Below are 13,392 nucleotides of genomic sequence, written 5' to 3'. Positions count from 1 at the left end.
AACCCATTAATAACTTAAAGAAAAAATTTGATCAGATGCTAAGAGGGTCACACTGAACCGGCCTTGGAGCTCTCCTCCAGGGCAAAAGTCATCAATAGCCAAAATTACTAAATCTTCAACTCCTCTGTCACTAGACCTCGCCACCCATCCAAGATAACACAAAATGAGAAGTGCATGGAATGAAGGAAGACACTGAAGCCACCAAGAAGATGTGACACTGTCAGAGCTGGCACATGGGGCCCCGGGAGCACTGGCCAGCTTCAGGTCCACTGGATGTCCCTTCTCTGAAGGCAGGGAGTGGCAAATCTCACTTGGAACCCCACATACTCAACAGTGGAGCTAAAAACTGTGTTTATTTGGGGTGAGAGGAGGGTTTTCCCAGGAGAATGGGAAAAACTGTTCAAGATGCCACTTTGGTAGCTCCCTGGGATTAGGGAAATATGGAGAAACTGCATCGGAGCCAGGGTCTTTAAAAACTTGCCATTTCGAGAAATGGCCTCCCAGTTTAGAACCTTTCACTAATTCCCAACATCGGCATTATGAAACTGTTATTTACAGAGAGGGCATAGTCAAAAATTATCCACAAAGAAGCTGGTTTAACGCTATCCTGGGCAATTGGGCAAATAAATAGATAAGGATTATGGTTAATGATGGGATAACTAGTAATGTATACTCCAAAAAAATACTTCGGGACTAAGAAGAAACTACTCCAGTATCTGGAATTTTGTGGCTCATATATGATGAGGAAGAAATGACACATATATGAAATGAAAGATGCGTATGTCACATAAAGTCTCATGAAACAGAAAAACTACAAGGTAGTGGTTACTTCATAAATCCTAGTCCTTGGCTGAGCACAACATTGATTTTGGTAGAAACCTATCCACAAGCTGCTACTTTGGATCTACTCCCAAGTCTGCTCTGAAGTTAAGCGCTAGCATGAGCTCCATGTGGAGGGACATGGGTTCCAAGGCTGACTCTCTTAGCCAGTACCCACGAAGGTCACTGGATGTACACTCACCCAATTCTTTCTCTTCTTCTTCTTTGAATCACTCTCTATGTTGCTGCCCACGCTGGAGTGGCTGGTGGCACTGTTGATGCTGGACACGCTGTCAGAAGAATGCTGTCTGCGGATGCGGAGGTCTGCAGACTGGGATGCACCGTTTCCTGGAGAGCCAAGACAGGGCATCATAGCTGCTGCTTGAACCTTTCTGTGCTCAGGGACCAACATCCACACACCCGAGGCCTACTAGGTACTTCCCATTAGATGTCACCTGCTGTTCCCTGGGGCTGCTTTAGAGGGCCTTAAGGAGTTTGGTGCTAGGCCCTCTTTGGTCAATTCAATGAGGGCTCTCTCTCTCCACTTTATAAAACAGAAGTCAGGGGAGTCTCAGAGTTCCCCCAGTACCAGCTCTCTTAAACTTTAGATAGGCATCAACGAGTTTTTGAGTTGTGGCGATTGTCACCTAGCTTGTTGCCTCCCACCCCCACCCGTTGCACTAGCCTTTTCTTGGCCCCTTGGAAATGCCAAGCCCATCCTGTCTCAGGGCCTTAACAAGTGCTTATTCCATACTCTTCCTGGGATGCTCTTTGCCCTCTGCTCTGCCTAGCCAACTCTTGCTAATCCTTCCCATTTCAACCCCATCACCACTTTTTCAGGAGGCCTGATCGCTGAGGTAAGAGTAATACCAGAAATAACACTGCCTGAAATAGAGTCTGCAGACAGTTCTCCTCATGAGCACAACTACACCTGCAGCCTAGTCTTTAAGAGCACTGGTCTCAGAGTCAGAAAGACTCGGGTTCTAGTCCCACTTCAGTTTCTTACTACTCTGTGACCTCAGGAAGTGACTCTTGCCTCTGAAACTTGGTGTTGTCATCAGGACACTGTGGAGAGGATCAGTATTGCACACATAAGGTTGTTGTGAAAAGAGAATGAGATAATTATTTAAATAATTAAAACACTGAGCATAGTGCTTAGAACACAGTGAGTGTTCCATGAATACTAGTTATCCCTATTCTTTTGTTATTATTGTGAATAGCATTATTGCAGGAGATAACTCATCCTCATGCCCATATTTTTCCCGCCAAGTAAGATATACAAGGACAAAGCTATTCACTCAGAAATATTTTCCTGGATAAGAGACAGACCCATTTCAGGTTATCCCCCATTAATATGTAAATATCAAAGCCTTAGTGAAGCCAAAGGCTGTGAAATACTTTGATACTTTGCCAATAGAAATACATCTTCCGTTTCTGTGATGTAACAGAGGAGGGGATGAGCTGGAATTGCTATCTTCCTAGAGGTCAGGAGCAACTGGAGTAAAAGTGTTTGCCTTGCAGGATCAATCCGGTTGACAAGGACACCTGCCCTCTGGCAGGGAGGTTGCATCATAGGCTGTTAGCCAAGGTTCCTAAGCGGGGGTGGGGTGTCATTGGTCTGCTGTTTTTCTGCCTTTACCTTTGCAACTGAGCTCCGGAGTGTTAATTACTCCATTAATGGCAGCCTGGGCAGCTGCGTTCTGTTTCTTTAGCAGTTCAATGGTTTTCCTTAACTCATTCAGTTCTGAATCCTGAGGAACAGAAAACAGCTGTCATCCTACAATCATTCTGTATGAAGTTCAACTGAAGTGCAACTTAGTTTCAGCAGAGGAGGGTAGGGAATGAAGGAGTCCCACAAAACCTTTGTCTCATACATTAAGCTGGATCCCTTTTCGCACTGGCACACACACAGCTACAAGCAGTAGGAATAATAGGACTATAATAATAGGACTATAAGCTCTCTTGTTAATGAAGTTGCCACCACTCCAGCTGCATCATATTTCCAATCAACAGACCTACTCTTTATGATTCAATTGCAACAGTTCAAGAATCACACTAAAACCTGTACGATCAGCTAGAATGAAAGCATAACATTTTTAGGTTTGTTAACTGTAAGCAGGAGGAAAAAAGGATCCTTTGTGCTTTACCTTTTGCTCAGCTGTCATGGTCAAACTCTGGAGCCTGATGGTCATGTTTCCAAGACTCTGTTCAAAGGCTGCCACAAGGTGAGCCTGGAGGGGCAGGACACAGCCTCAATTACCCTGGTCTTGTAAGGTACGAGTGCCTAAAAGGGGCTGGGTCTTAAAGACAGAAATCCTCATCAGGGCCACATGAGTTAGGGCCTCTAATTCTTTGGCCTCTTGAGCCCCACTTCCCACCACTCTTAGGTATCAGTTACTCCAGGCTTTCTTGTCTTCACACAGCCCACGCTTTTTCCCACCCCAGGGCCTTTATATGTGCTGTCCCTTCCACCTGGAAGCTGCTTCCCAACGGCCTCCCTATTATATATCCTTCTCTGGAGATCTTAGCTTCTGCCTTCATGACACTCCCAGACTGGGATAGTTCCCTCATATTCTTTCTCAAAAGTACAATGCTTTGTGGAATCATAGTAAAAAAAATACACATATTCCTGTGATTGCTAACTTACATCTGTGTCCTCTACTACACCATGCGCCAAGCTCACAGGCTCATGCTGTGCATATTTGTAGAATGAATGAACAAAGTGGCTGGCATATTTTACTTGTTATAATCCTGGTTAATAAAAAGCCACTGAAGGCCCATCTGCTACCTCCTTGGAGAAACCTTACCCTGTTCCCACAGGGAGTTATGACTTCCCTCATGGCCTCGCTGAACTTTTATATACCTATCTTAGAATTCAACATCAGATGCACCATCCTTTTAGATACTACTAAGACAATTTTTTAAAGTGCTGCCAATTATAATGAAAATATACATTCAATTTTCAGAGATGTTAAAATGTGGGAAAAGAACATGTATCTTATAGTTGAGAAATGTGATATTTTCCTGTCTTCACCTTTCTCTGCAAGGGCAAGATGTAACTTTGTGTTTCAACACTAAGTTTTCCTTCCATAGAGCAGTAGGTGGACTATTGGTTGGCTGACTGAGGATCCTGATAGTGTTGTAAAACACAAGAACAAAGAATGGACAAGTCATCTAATCTCTCTGGCCTCAGATTCTTCATCTATAAAATGAGAGCAATAGCTGTTTTTCTCCCAGGGTTATTGTATTAAGTGAAACATATAGGTGAAAATGGTCTGTAAACTATTAAGGAATTGTAAAACACAGGAATGAATGGACACTATCGGGAAAGGAGAAGTTTGGGAATGAGAAAGTGACAAAAAGTGACTATGAGAACATAGGTGTAGAAAGATCAAGAAAAGGTTCTAGGAGAGGGGCGGGTAGATACCGAGAGGTCTTGTGGAGGGCTGGGAAGAACCCAGGGGGTACTTGAGAGTCTTGGGAGGACTGAGATTTGGTCATGAAATAAAATCCCAGAGGGAGAGATGACTGATACACATACTGAAGAATAAAAGCAGGACAACAAGTGGGCAGCCACTGCCCTGAGCTGTGAGGAGGGTCGGTGGACATTTCAATCTAAGGAGAGAATTGAGGAGCACATCAGAGGCCTCTGTTAATAGACTTCATCCAACAGGAATAGTTGAGGATAAGACATTTCTAGGCTCAATCGTTAGGACTTCTTTCCAACAGCTATAGGCATTGGCAGGGAAGTAGGACCACTTGTAAAAGAAATGGTAGGTACACTAGCCAGTTTCTTTCTGATTGCATGTAATTGAGAGAAGCCCTTTGCATTTTAAAATAAAGAGATCTGCTTTAGTTTTCCCTGGAGGATGTGGCAAAACCAAAGCCACTCAAATCAAGACAGACACACAGTGGATGAAAGAAATGGGCCCGGACAAGAAAATGACTGCTGTGCTTGCATTTCAAAGGGATGACAAGGTCAACTTCAAATGACGGAATTTCCATGTTTCCATTCTTTGACTGCCACCCATGATTGTTTGTAGGCATTCCTATTTTCTGTTAAAAACAAAACAAAAACCTGACCCCACCCCACCCCAAGGCTGTGATTGAGAAAGTGTTTTTGCAAGCTCAAGAAGAAACCACATTTGCTCTCGCGAACCAGAAGATCGCATTCTGCTGGCGAGCCAAAGGACTGACTCTGTCCTGTGTGCAACTATGAAAATACAGGCTGAGGGGCCATTCCGGGGCTGGTTCTGAGCCACACAACAGCCTTCTCATCAAGTGCCTGTTCTCACATTCCCAGAGAAAACAAACACGAGTGGTATAAAAACACCCAGAGAAGGTGGATTTGAGCTGTTTGTCCTAGGAAAACAAACATAGCTTGCAGAGAAAGATGGCAGACAATAAAACACGTTAGCAAGACTAAATATTTACTTTAAAACAATACGGGATTCAATGGCTTTGGGGAGGAGCAAAACACACTTTTAGAATAATAACAACAATGCAAGGGAGCTCACTCTGACTCTTCTAGAACAGAGTAGACCTCCAAGTGGCCCAGTGTAAAGTCCCTTGGGGCAGCATGAGGTAATTGGCAGAATTAACCCAAATTATTGGTAAATAGATTACTATTTTTTGATTAGGAAGGGGCAGCAACTGACAGCTGTAATTCCAACCTGGGGAGTTGATCTGAATCACCTTGGACGGGGGCTGCTGCCAAACCTCACATTTGGATTACACCCAGGAAACCCTGGCACCTTGGGCCTTGGGTCAGTTTGGATTCAAATGGTGCCCAGCAGACTACCCACAGAAGAATGGGTGGGAAGTCTTTTTTAAAATAGGATCTAAGGCATAAAATTCAGATCTCACATCAATTTCTGAGGTTCCTTGGACAGTGTTACTGATAGTAGAAGAGGCAAAGTAGACATATTAGTGGCCTAGTATGTTACAGTTTTGAAATGTCCTGTTCAGAAATGAAAATGTCCAGAAATGTAAGAGAGCTCAGGAGTATGAATAACAGGGAAGGCAGTTAACAGTTGTTGAGCTTGTGATCAGGGTCAAGCACTGTACTAGGTACTTCATGAGCAAACTTTATAAAGAGAAATGAGTAGACCCAGGCTTAAGCCTAAAACCACCTGGGCAAAAGCTCTAGGTAAATGATTAATTCAGAGTATTGAGTCAGCTTCCTGGTCCAAGGAAGACAACCCTTTGAAGTTGCTTTTCATTTTAATAGCATGGCGTGGGGTCACAGAGGTTGCTCTCCAAAAGGGTCACACACACATAGCTGTGGTCTCAGACCAGGTTGTGCACTCCCGGGCAGGAACCCTGGCCTCAGAGGCATCTCAGCACCTTCCAGAATCTCAGGCCCTGCCTTCCGGGCTTCAGCCCTCACGGGCTCATGTCTCTGCAGCAGGGCTCCCTCCACATCTGCCTCTTTCCACATCCAGCCATAGGTTCTAGGTACGCTGAGCTACTGACGGTTTCCAAATGCACCAAGATCTTCACCTTGGGCTTTTGCGCAGATTCTCTTTGTTTAGAATGCTGTCTTTCCCATGCATCCTCCCCTACACAGCATCCATCAGATGTCACCTCTCCCAGAAACCCATTTCTCACCATCCCCGCTCCACCAAGACCAGGTTATGTGCTCCTCTCAAATATTTCTGCAACTTTTTCCCTTTACTACATTATGGCAAAACTGTTTTGTCTCCCTGCTGTACCATAGAAAGAACACTAAGATGACAGTGACTGTGTTTGCTTTGCTGTTGAATCCACAGTGCCTGGGGCCTAGTTGGCACTTAAAACAGTTGCTGAATTGAATGCTGGTTGGCAGTGCCTCCTGAACACGTAATTGTGTGTCTTATAATTACAGTGCAGCTATTTATTGTGGCACCTTAGAATTTTTTTCCCCCTTTTCAGATTAAAATGTTCAGAAAGAGGAATGGAAAGGAAATGAACATTTCTGAGCACTTAATATAGTACAGGTATTAATCACACGACAACCCTGAGAAGCATTATCATCCTACAGGCGAGCAAGTGCAGGCTCAGAGGTTAAGGAATCCCCCCACAGCACAGAACCAGCAAGCGTCAGAGCTACATTCACACCCACGATGCCAAAGTCTGTCCTTTTTCATTATGCTGCACAGCTTCTGTGGTGCTCAGAGGCGGCAGGCCTTGAGTAACGCTCAGAAGGGGGCGGCAGCCTCCCCTCCTGATGGCAACCGCCCTGTTCCCTACTCACATTTGCTGTCAGCTGCGTGGTCAAAGCTGAAACCTTCTCCTGTGAGGCATCCAGCTCCCGTCGCAGTTTGCGAATCTAAAAATGACAGGGAATAGAGTTATTTGCTTTGGGAATCCATTTTGAGATTGGGCTGGGTGAAAAACTGGTAATAGTGAAAAAGTAAATCGAACCGGCACACTGTTCCTTACCTCTGACTGGCACTTCTCTTCTGGCTGTAAGGAAAACAGAAGGGAAATGAGACAGGCTGAGGAACAACCAACACCGCACCCCGCCCGCGGGGAACACCATACTGGGGCACCTAACGGCAGTTTTGAAGATTTATTAGTTTCTTTCCTGGTGAATTTTTCTGGATAAAACTGGTTCGATTAATAAGACCAACCAGAAAGGGCAAATACAAACAGAATATTATTTTAAGAAATTATGAAGAATTAGAACAAGACTCCAACCCTTCTGGCTGAGTAGGGAGCCCCCTGCTCTGATGTGGAGATAATGAGAGCGTAAGGTGCCCAGGGGATGGTGTGATGAGAAGGGAATGGGCCAGGGGAAGGGCTGCCAGATTTAGCAAATAAAGATACGGGACACCCAGTTAAATGTGAAATTTTTTAAGTTTAAATACGTCCCATGCAAGATTGGGGGCATAGGTATACTAAAACATTACTCCTTGTTAATCTGAATTTCAAATTTAACCAGGCATCCCATATTTAATCTGGTGATCCTGCCTGGGGGCAGGGAACAAATACTAATAGGATAATTCTGCCCCAGTTTCCTTCTCCTCCTCCCCTCCCTGGGGCAGTGGAGCAGGGGCAGCCCTGGGCAGGAAGGCCTCCAAAGTGAGGGGTGCTGGGAGCCTCTCTCAGCCAGCCTGCTGACTCCCTAGGGTGACCCTCCGGCTGCCTCATGTCAAGTCCCCCAGTTACCTGTGATCCTACGGAGTAAGGGTGAAGCCTGGCGGCCCTCTTAAAGGCAGAGCCTTCCATACTGGGCCCTGTGTCTGCGGTGACACAGTTACCTGCCAGCCAGAGACTACAAGCCTACCTCTTTTCCCCCATAGGCGGAACCCACATGGTTGGGGAAACTTCTGCAGGGCGAACCTTTCTTTCCCTCTCCTTGAGTTCTCCCAGGGGCCCATAAAAGAACCCCATCTCCCATCCACCACATTCTTGGAAATGTTGGAAGCGTTCCTGCCTGCCTCTCCACACCTCCGTTTTTATCTCCCCAGGGGTAGGGAGAGTAGTGACCTGGGAGCCAGAGAAGTGAGTGAAAAATCAACAAAGACCCTATTTTGTCCTCAGGTCCTTGATTTATGTCATAATTCAATTTTACTAGACATAAACCCATTATTTTAAAAAATCAGCATCTGACTCTGGTGTCTATATCTCTATTCAGAATGCAGAGGGTATGATTCATCAAATATTCAGCTGGGGCAGGTGGGTGGTTGCTTCCTGTCTGATCTCCCTTCATCCCTGCTCCCCACTACCCCCACCCACTCCTGCTCCTGTCCAAAAGGGCTCTCCTTCCAGGCTGGCTTCTAACAACAGCAAGAAGTTTTTAGGCACCGTGGAGCCAAATTATTTAATCCTTGCTGTAACTCCACAAAGTAGGTTTGTACTCCTTCTGAGGCTCAGAAAGGTTAGGTATCTTGCCTGAAGTCACACAGCTGGACTATCTCCTTATCTAGGAAACATTTTTAGGAGAAGGTTGGGCTTACTCTTCCTTCTCTGATAACATTCACTTATCCCTCTTTGTCTTTCCATCTTTTCATCACCACCATCTATCAAATACTTTTTGGTTTCCTACTATGCACCAGGCACTGTTTTAAGAACCTGGGATACAGCTGTGAACTTGACCAAGTCCTTCACCTCATGTTGCTCACATTCTGGTAATACTAAGTGGCATTTATCGAGTGCTTACCATGTGTCAGAGACTGTTCTGAGCACTTTACATTTGTTATTCATTTAATCCTCAAAACAACCCTTTGAGGAGATACTAACATCATTGCCTTCTCTTTGCAGATTAGGAAACTGAGACACGGGGAGGTAAAATAATTTTCCCCTGGTCATAGCCAGTAAGTGGTAGAGCTCGGATTAGATCCAAGGTAGTCTGGCTCGGAGCCTATCTTAACCAGTGCATTCTCCTCCTCTTTTATGATAGCTACGGTCTCATGGAAGCCTTCCAGAAGTAAAACCCCCGACTTCTAAGTCTGATCCAAAGAAGAAAAATTAATGGTGAGAATATCACAGCTATCTAACACTTGGGGGGGTGGCTAGTGAAGGTCTATCAGCAGGCTGAACCACCCATTTAGGACCGGCCCTACTTCTAAGCACATCTGTCAACAACCCAATACTCCTTCCCCACACCTCTGCCATTGTCTGTCACTATGACCACCTGTCTCTGGGGCTGGCTTAGCAGCCTTGAGAAATCACGTGTTTTTTATCTTGTCCCCAGCTGCAATTCTTCTGTACATCTGGGAACTCTAAATGAGCTATGGGCCTTCCTGCATTTATCAGTTCCTCTGGGGACTCAACTGCTGCTCCCCACCAACCAAGAAAGCAAGTCTGATGCCAGATGTGGCCCTTTAGATTTTTCTCTGCTCCAAGGGCTGGCCTCAACTTCTCCCCAGCAGATGTTTGGCATCACTTTGCCTTCCCTTTCCTTTCTAATTAAAATTACAGGCACTTTCCAGCCAGAATGAGCATTCTTGAATATCCAAGAATTATAGAGATTTCAGGGGAAAAAACCTATTATCATTTAATTAGAGCCTTTATAACACTCAGCTATTAAACAGACTCTTGTCTGAGTTGATGATAACTTAAGAGACTCCAAAGATCTCTTTTTATACAACAAATGAGAATTTGTTCACCGTAACACTTATAAAGGTGCCCGAGCATTTGTTTTACTATAGCTATATCATTGCATCACCAAGTGGGCAATGATAGATAAGGGGCCATATGTCAGTGCTGGTGGGAGCAGAGTCGAGCCAGACTTGCAAATTTCCTTGGAATTAGAAGACTAACATGAAAACATTAGAATGTTAGACCATTTTTAAAAAGTCTACAGAAGTAACCTATGTTCTCAAAGGAGGCGCATGTAAAGGACAGTAAATGGGAACCTTTGACTCATGCCTGGTGGTATTTCACAGGTTGTGGGGACTTCAGAGACTACCTGGCGCAGCTCCGTGATGCCAAGAGACACCAGAATTCTGAGGGGATCTGTCCAAACTCATACAGTGAGAAAAAACTAAGATTAGGCCTTGGGTCTCTTCTTATCCCAGTAAACATGGAATTTAAATACTATTATCATTAGGTTTTAGGGAATTTGTGAATTTGTATCAACTCAGAAAGAACAATTTCAGATTTCAAGGCACCACCAGCCTCATGTTCACACACTCGGAACAAGAGCTACTGAAAGAGATGTCTGTGAGTGCAAGAACTTCCAGTGGCTGGCACGAAGGGGGTGCAGCCAGGAACGGCAAGGGACAGTTTCCTACATCTGAATTCTCACAGGTGAGGGTGCTCATGCTCTTTCCCTCCAAGACTGGCCACTGCAGACCAGCCCCCATCCTTTACTCTTCTGGGGATGGCCCACCCACCAGGAAATCCTGGTAATGCCGCTGGGAAAACCTGGGGTTGGGGCGTATTCAGTGTGGCTGCCCTGTACCGACTCTGTAACTAGAGTCCGCCATTGCTTGGTGCCCTCTGGGGCCCCCAGCTGCCTTCTCAGCAGCTGCACCAGACCCTTGAGGCTTAGCCTGGCATAGACTGAGTGCCAGTAAATAACTGCTGAAGTGAATCTAGGTTTGAAAGGATTCTGGTACTCACATCACAAAGTTTCATTCTGAAGACTTAGTATAAGTACTAGCTCATAGAAGGCTATCTCTGTGTTTACTTAGTAGATAGTGGCTTAAATAATGACCCCCACTCCCCCACATTACTATATATAGAGCCTTTAAAATGAAAGCCAGGACTCTGTTGTGAAATTTCAGACAGAGGACTGACTGGGGAAAGAGGTATTTTTGAGTTGGAGAGGCAAAGGGGGTAGAAGCCGAAGACCCCATTTCTAGATCCTTCAAACCTGGAGTCTGGTTGCTCACTACAGGCCTAAGAAAGAACAGTCAGGCCCCTGGTCTCTTTAGATTGATTCTGGGATGGCTTTTAACTTACAAGGGGCTATCTATACAGTCTGTCGGGCTATATAAGCCCAGAAACCTGGCACTACCAAAAACTGACTTATTAAAACATTCGTCCTCCATGGAGTTAAAGACTAAAGAATTTCTAATTTTCTGTTTACAGAATGATCCCCACCCACAAGAGGAATTCCCCAATTAAAGTTCTGCAGATAAATACTTACATACATAGTTATAAAAAGCAAGCACCACTGAAGAAATCCAGTATCATATTTGATTATGTTTGGCTTTTGTTCAGTAGACCTTTCATGGCTAACATTTGTGAGAGTTTACTCTGTGCTATGTGCACTATATTCACTGCTTTACAGGCACTTTCTTATTTCACTCAAACCTATTTTGTGTGTGTGTGTGTGTGTGTGTTCCTCTGAATTCTTTTTTTTTTCTTTTTATTAAGGTATCACTGATATACAATCTTATGCTCAGGTTTCACATACGCAACATTTCAAACCTACTTTTTTTTAACACCTACTATGTGTGAGGCCTTGCTCTAGGCACTAGGAATAAAAACAGAAAAAAGTCCTTGTCTTTAAGGAATTTATATTGCAGTGGAATGTAATCTCCGTAAGACTGAATCCTCATTACAACTCCACAAGGTAGGGGCAGCTATTCTTTCTCTACACAGAAAGAAACTGAGGTTGACAGATTAGGAAGTTGTACAAGGCCTTTCTTTCCCACATCTACCAGCAGGTGGCCAAGGTTTCTCACACATTGTAACTAGTTAACATCCAAAGCAAAAGGCCATTTGAGTAAGGCTATCAGCTCCTGATTTAATGGTTGTTTCTGGTTGGTTGGCTATAATCAATAGCTGTTTGTGAATTTCAAAATCTTGCTCCCTAATTAATTAATCCCCTGATAATGAAAATACTGCCTCTGGGAAAAATGCTTATATATTTTATTCTTGACACACTTGACAAAGGAACTCCCACTCTCATGATCATAGCCCCACAGCATTGATTTATACTCACTGTAGAATAAATTGATGACGTGCTGGAAACCAAGGAGAGCGAGGATCCATGCACTAGTGAAAAAAACAATGAAAAGAAAAGGTATATTGCACAGCTGCTGTAGAGGCACCAAAAGGGGAGAGAAGGGGAGAAACTCAACATGACAGGACACTGCCAGGCTGGGAGCCACTTAATCTCACCTTGACCCAGCCTTTCCTGATTGGCACTAGGTCAGAGTCAAATAAGGATAATGTGCTCGGGGAGTCACTTTTCTAGTAGCACATTTTTTTTCTACAACCTTCTAAATACTTCCCCCCTATCAAAGTAATACATGATTCCTAAATAAAATTTTTCAAGTACAGAGAAATATTAAGATATGCATTTCCTGCTACAACCTGTATGACTCATGTTTCTGTTACTCAAAGGCAACCTGTTCCGTACCTGTTCTGATCCAGCATATTTTCTTTGTTTTTTCTAATACGTTCCTTTAGGGTTGAGATTGTGTAGCATAAGTATTTCACACCCTGCTAGCGCTTGTCACTTGCACATGCAAATTATGTATACAAAGTGACAAGCACGTGCTGCCCTCTTTTCTGTTTCTCCTGGTGCTTATGACTTAGAACCATCCTCATGGTTGGGGGAGACATTTTACTATTCATTTTCAGGCCATTTTAAAGCATGATCTTCTAGGATGGGGTATTCTGGCTGACTTCTTTTTTTGGGCACCAGATTTTTTGACATTTTCTTGGTAATCTTTATACAACTTGTTTGAAAGAAATACACATTTTGAGATACCCCAGGCCTTTTAATTAGGCACAGCTTTCCCGACCATGAGTGGAAAGCCTCTACCCTTACATATGCTCTTACCTGTGGTCTGGGAGCAGGAGGCTTGAGAGACACTTGCCATGTGCATTAAACGGCTTTCACTTACCACCCAAAAAGTGAACTTAACTGGGATGAGCAATCAGCAGGAGCTCCTTGCCCATGAGATACCTGGCGAACAGCCCAGCTTACCACTCAGGCGCCTCCACACCGGCCCTCCCACTCCTTCCACATGTTTTTCACCTCACTCAGAACCTAGAACCTCTCTCAAGCACGGCTTGCATAGCACTTTGCCATCTGAGATCTATGTCCATGCAATTTCCTTTGTTTAGGATGCTTTTCATTTCTGCCTGTCCAAGTCTCCAGCATCGGCTCAGGCATCTTCTCCA

General features: G+C 44.4%; 1 protein-coding gene across 6 annotated transcripts in view; it reads right to left on the bottom strand.

Moving 5' to 3' along the window:
* The window catches only part of NAV2 (neuron navigator 2), a 703,917-nt gene that overhangs the window by 34,852 nt on the left and 655,673 nt on the right, over positions 1 to 13,392 (bottom strand). For all 6 annotated transcript variants that reach the window (XM_073216317.1, XM_037026705.2, XM_037026708.2 and 3 more), the window contains 6 exons: positions 12,203 to 12,255; positions 7,243 to 7,266; positions 7,055 to 7,129; positions 2,967 to 3,050; positions 2,459 to 2,570; positions 1,022 to 1,167 (listed from right to left, as the gene is read on the bottom strand). In XM_073216317.1, coding sequence (XP_073072418.1) covers positions 1,022 to 1,167; positions 2,459 to 2,570; positions 2,967 to 3,050; positions 7,055 to 7,129; positions 7,243 to 7,266; positions 12,203 to 12,255 — 494 coding nt within the window. The remainder of the gene's footprint in view (positions 1 to 1,021; positions 1,168 to 2,458; positions 2,571 to 2,966; positions 3,051 to 7,054; positions 7,130 to 7,242; positions 7,267 to 12,202; positions 12,256 to 13,392) is intronic.

The sequence above is a fragment of the Manis javanica genome, chromosome 11 (assembly GCF_040802235.1).
Source record: "Manis javanica isolate MJ-LG chromosome 11, MJ_LKY, whole genome shotgun sequence".
NCBI classification, from domain to species: domain Eukaryota; kingdom Metazoa; phylum Chordata; class Mammalia; order Pholidota; family Manidae; genus Manis; species Manis javanica.
Note: the sequence above shows the minus strand (reverse complement) of the source record. Positions and strands in the feature narration are given on the sequence as shown.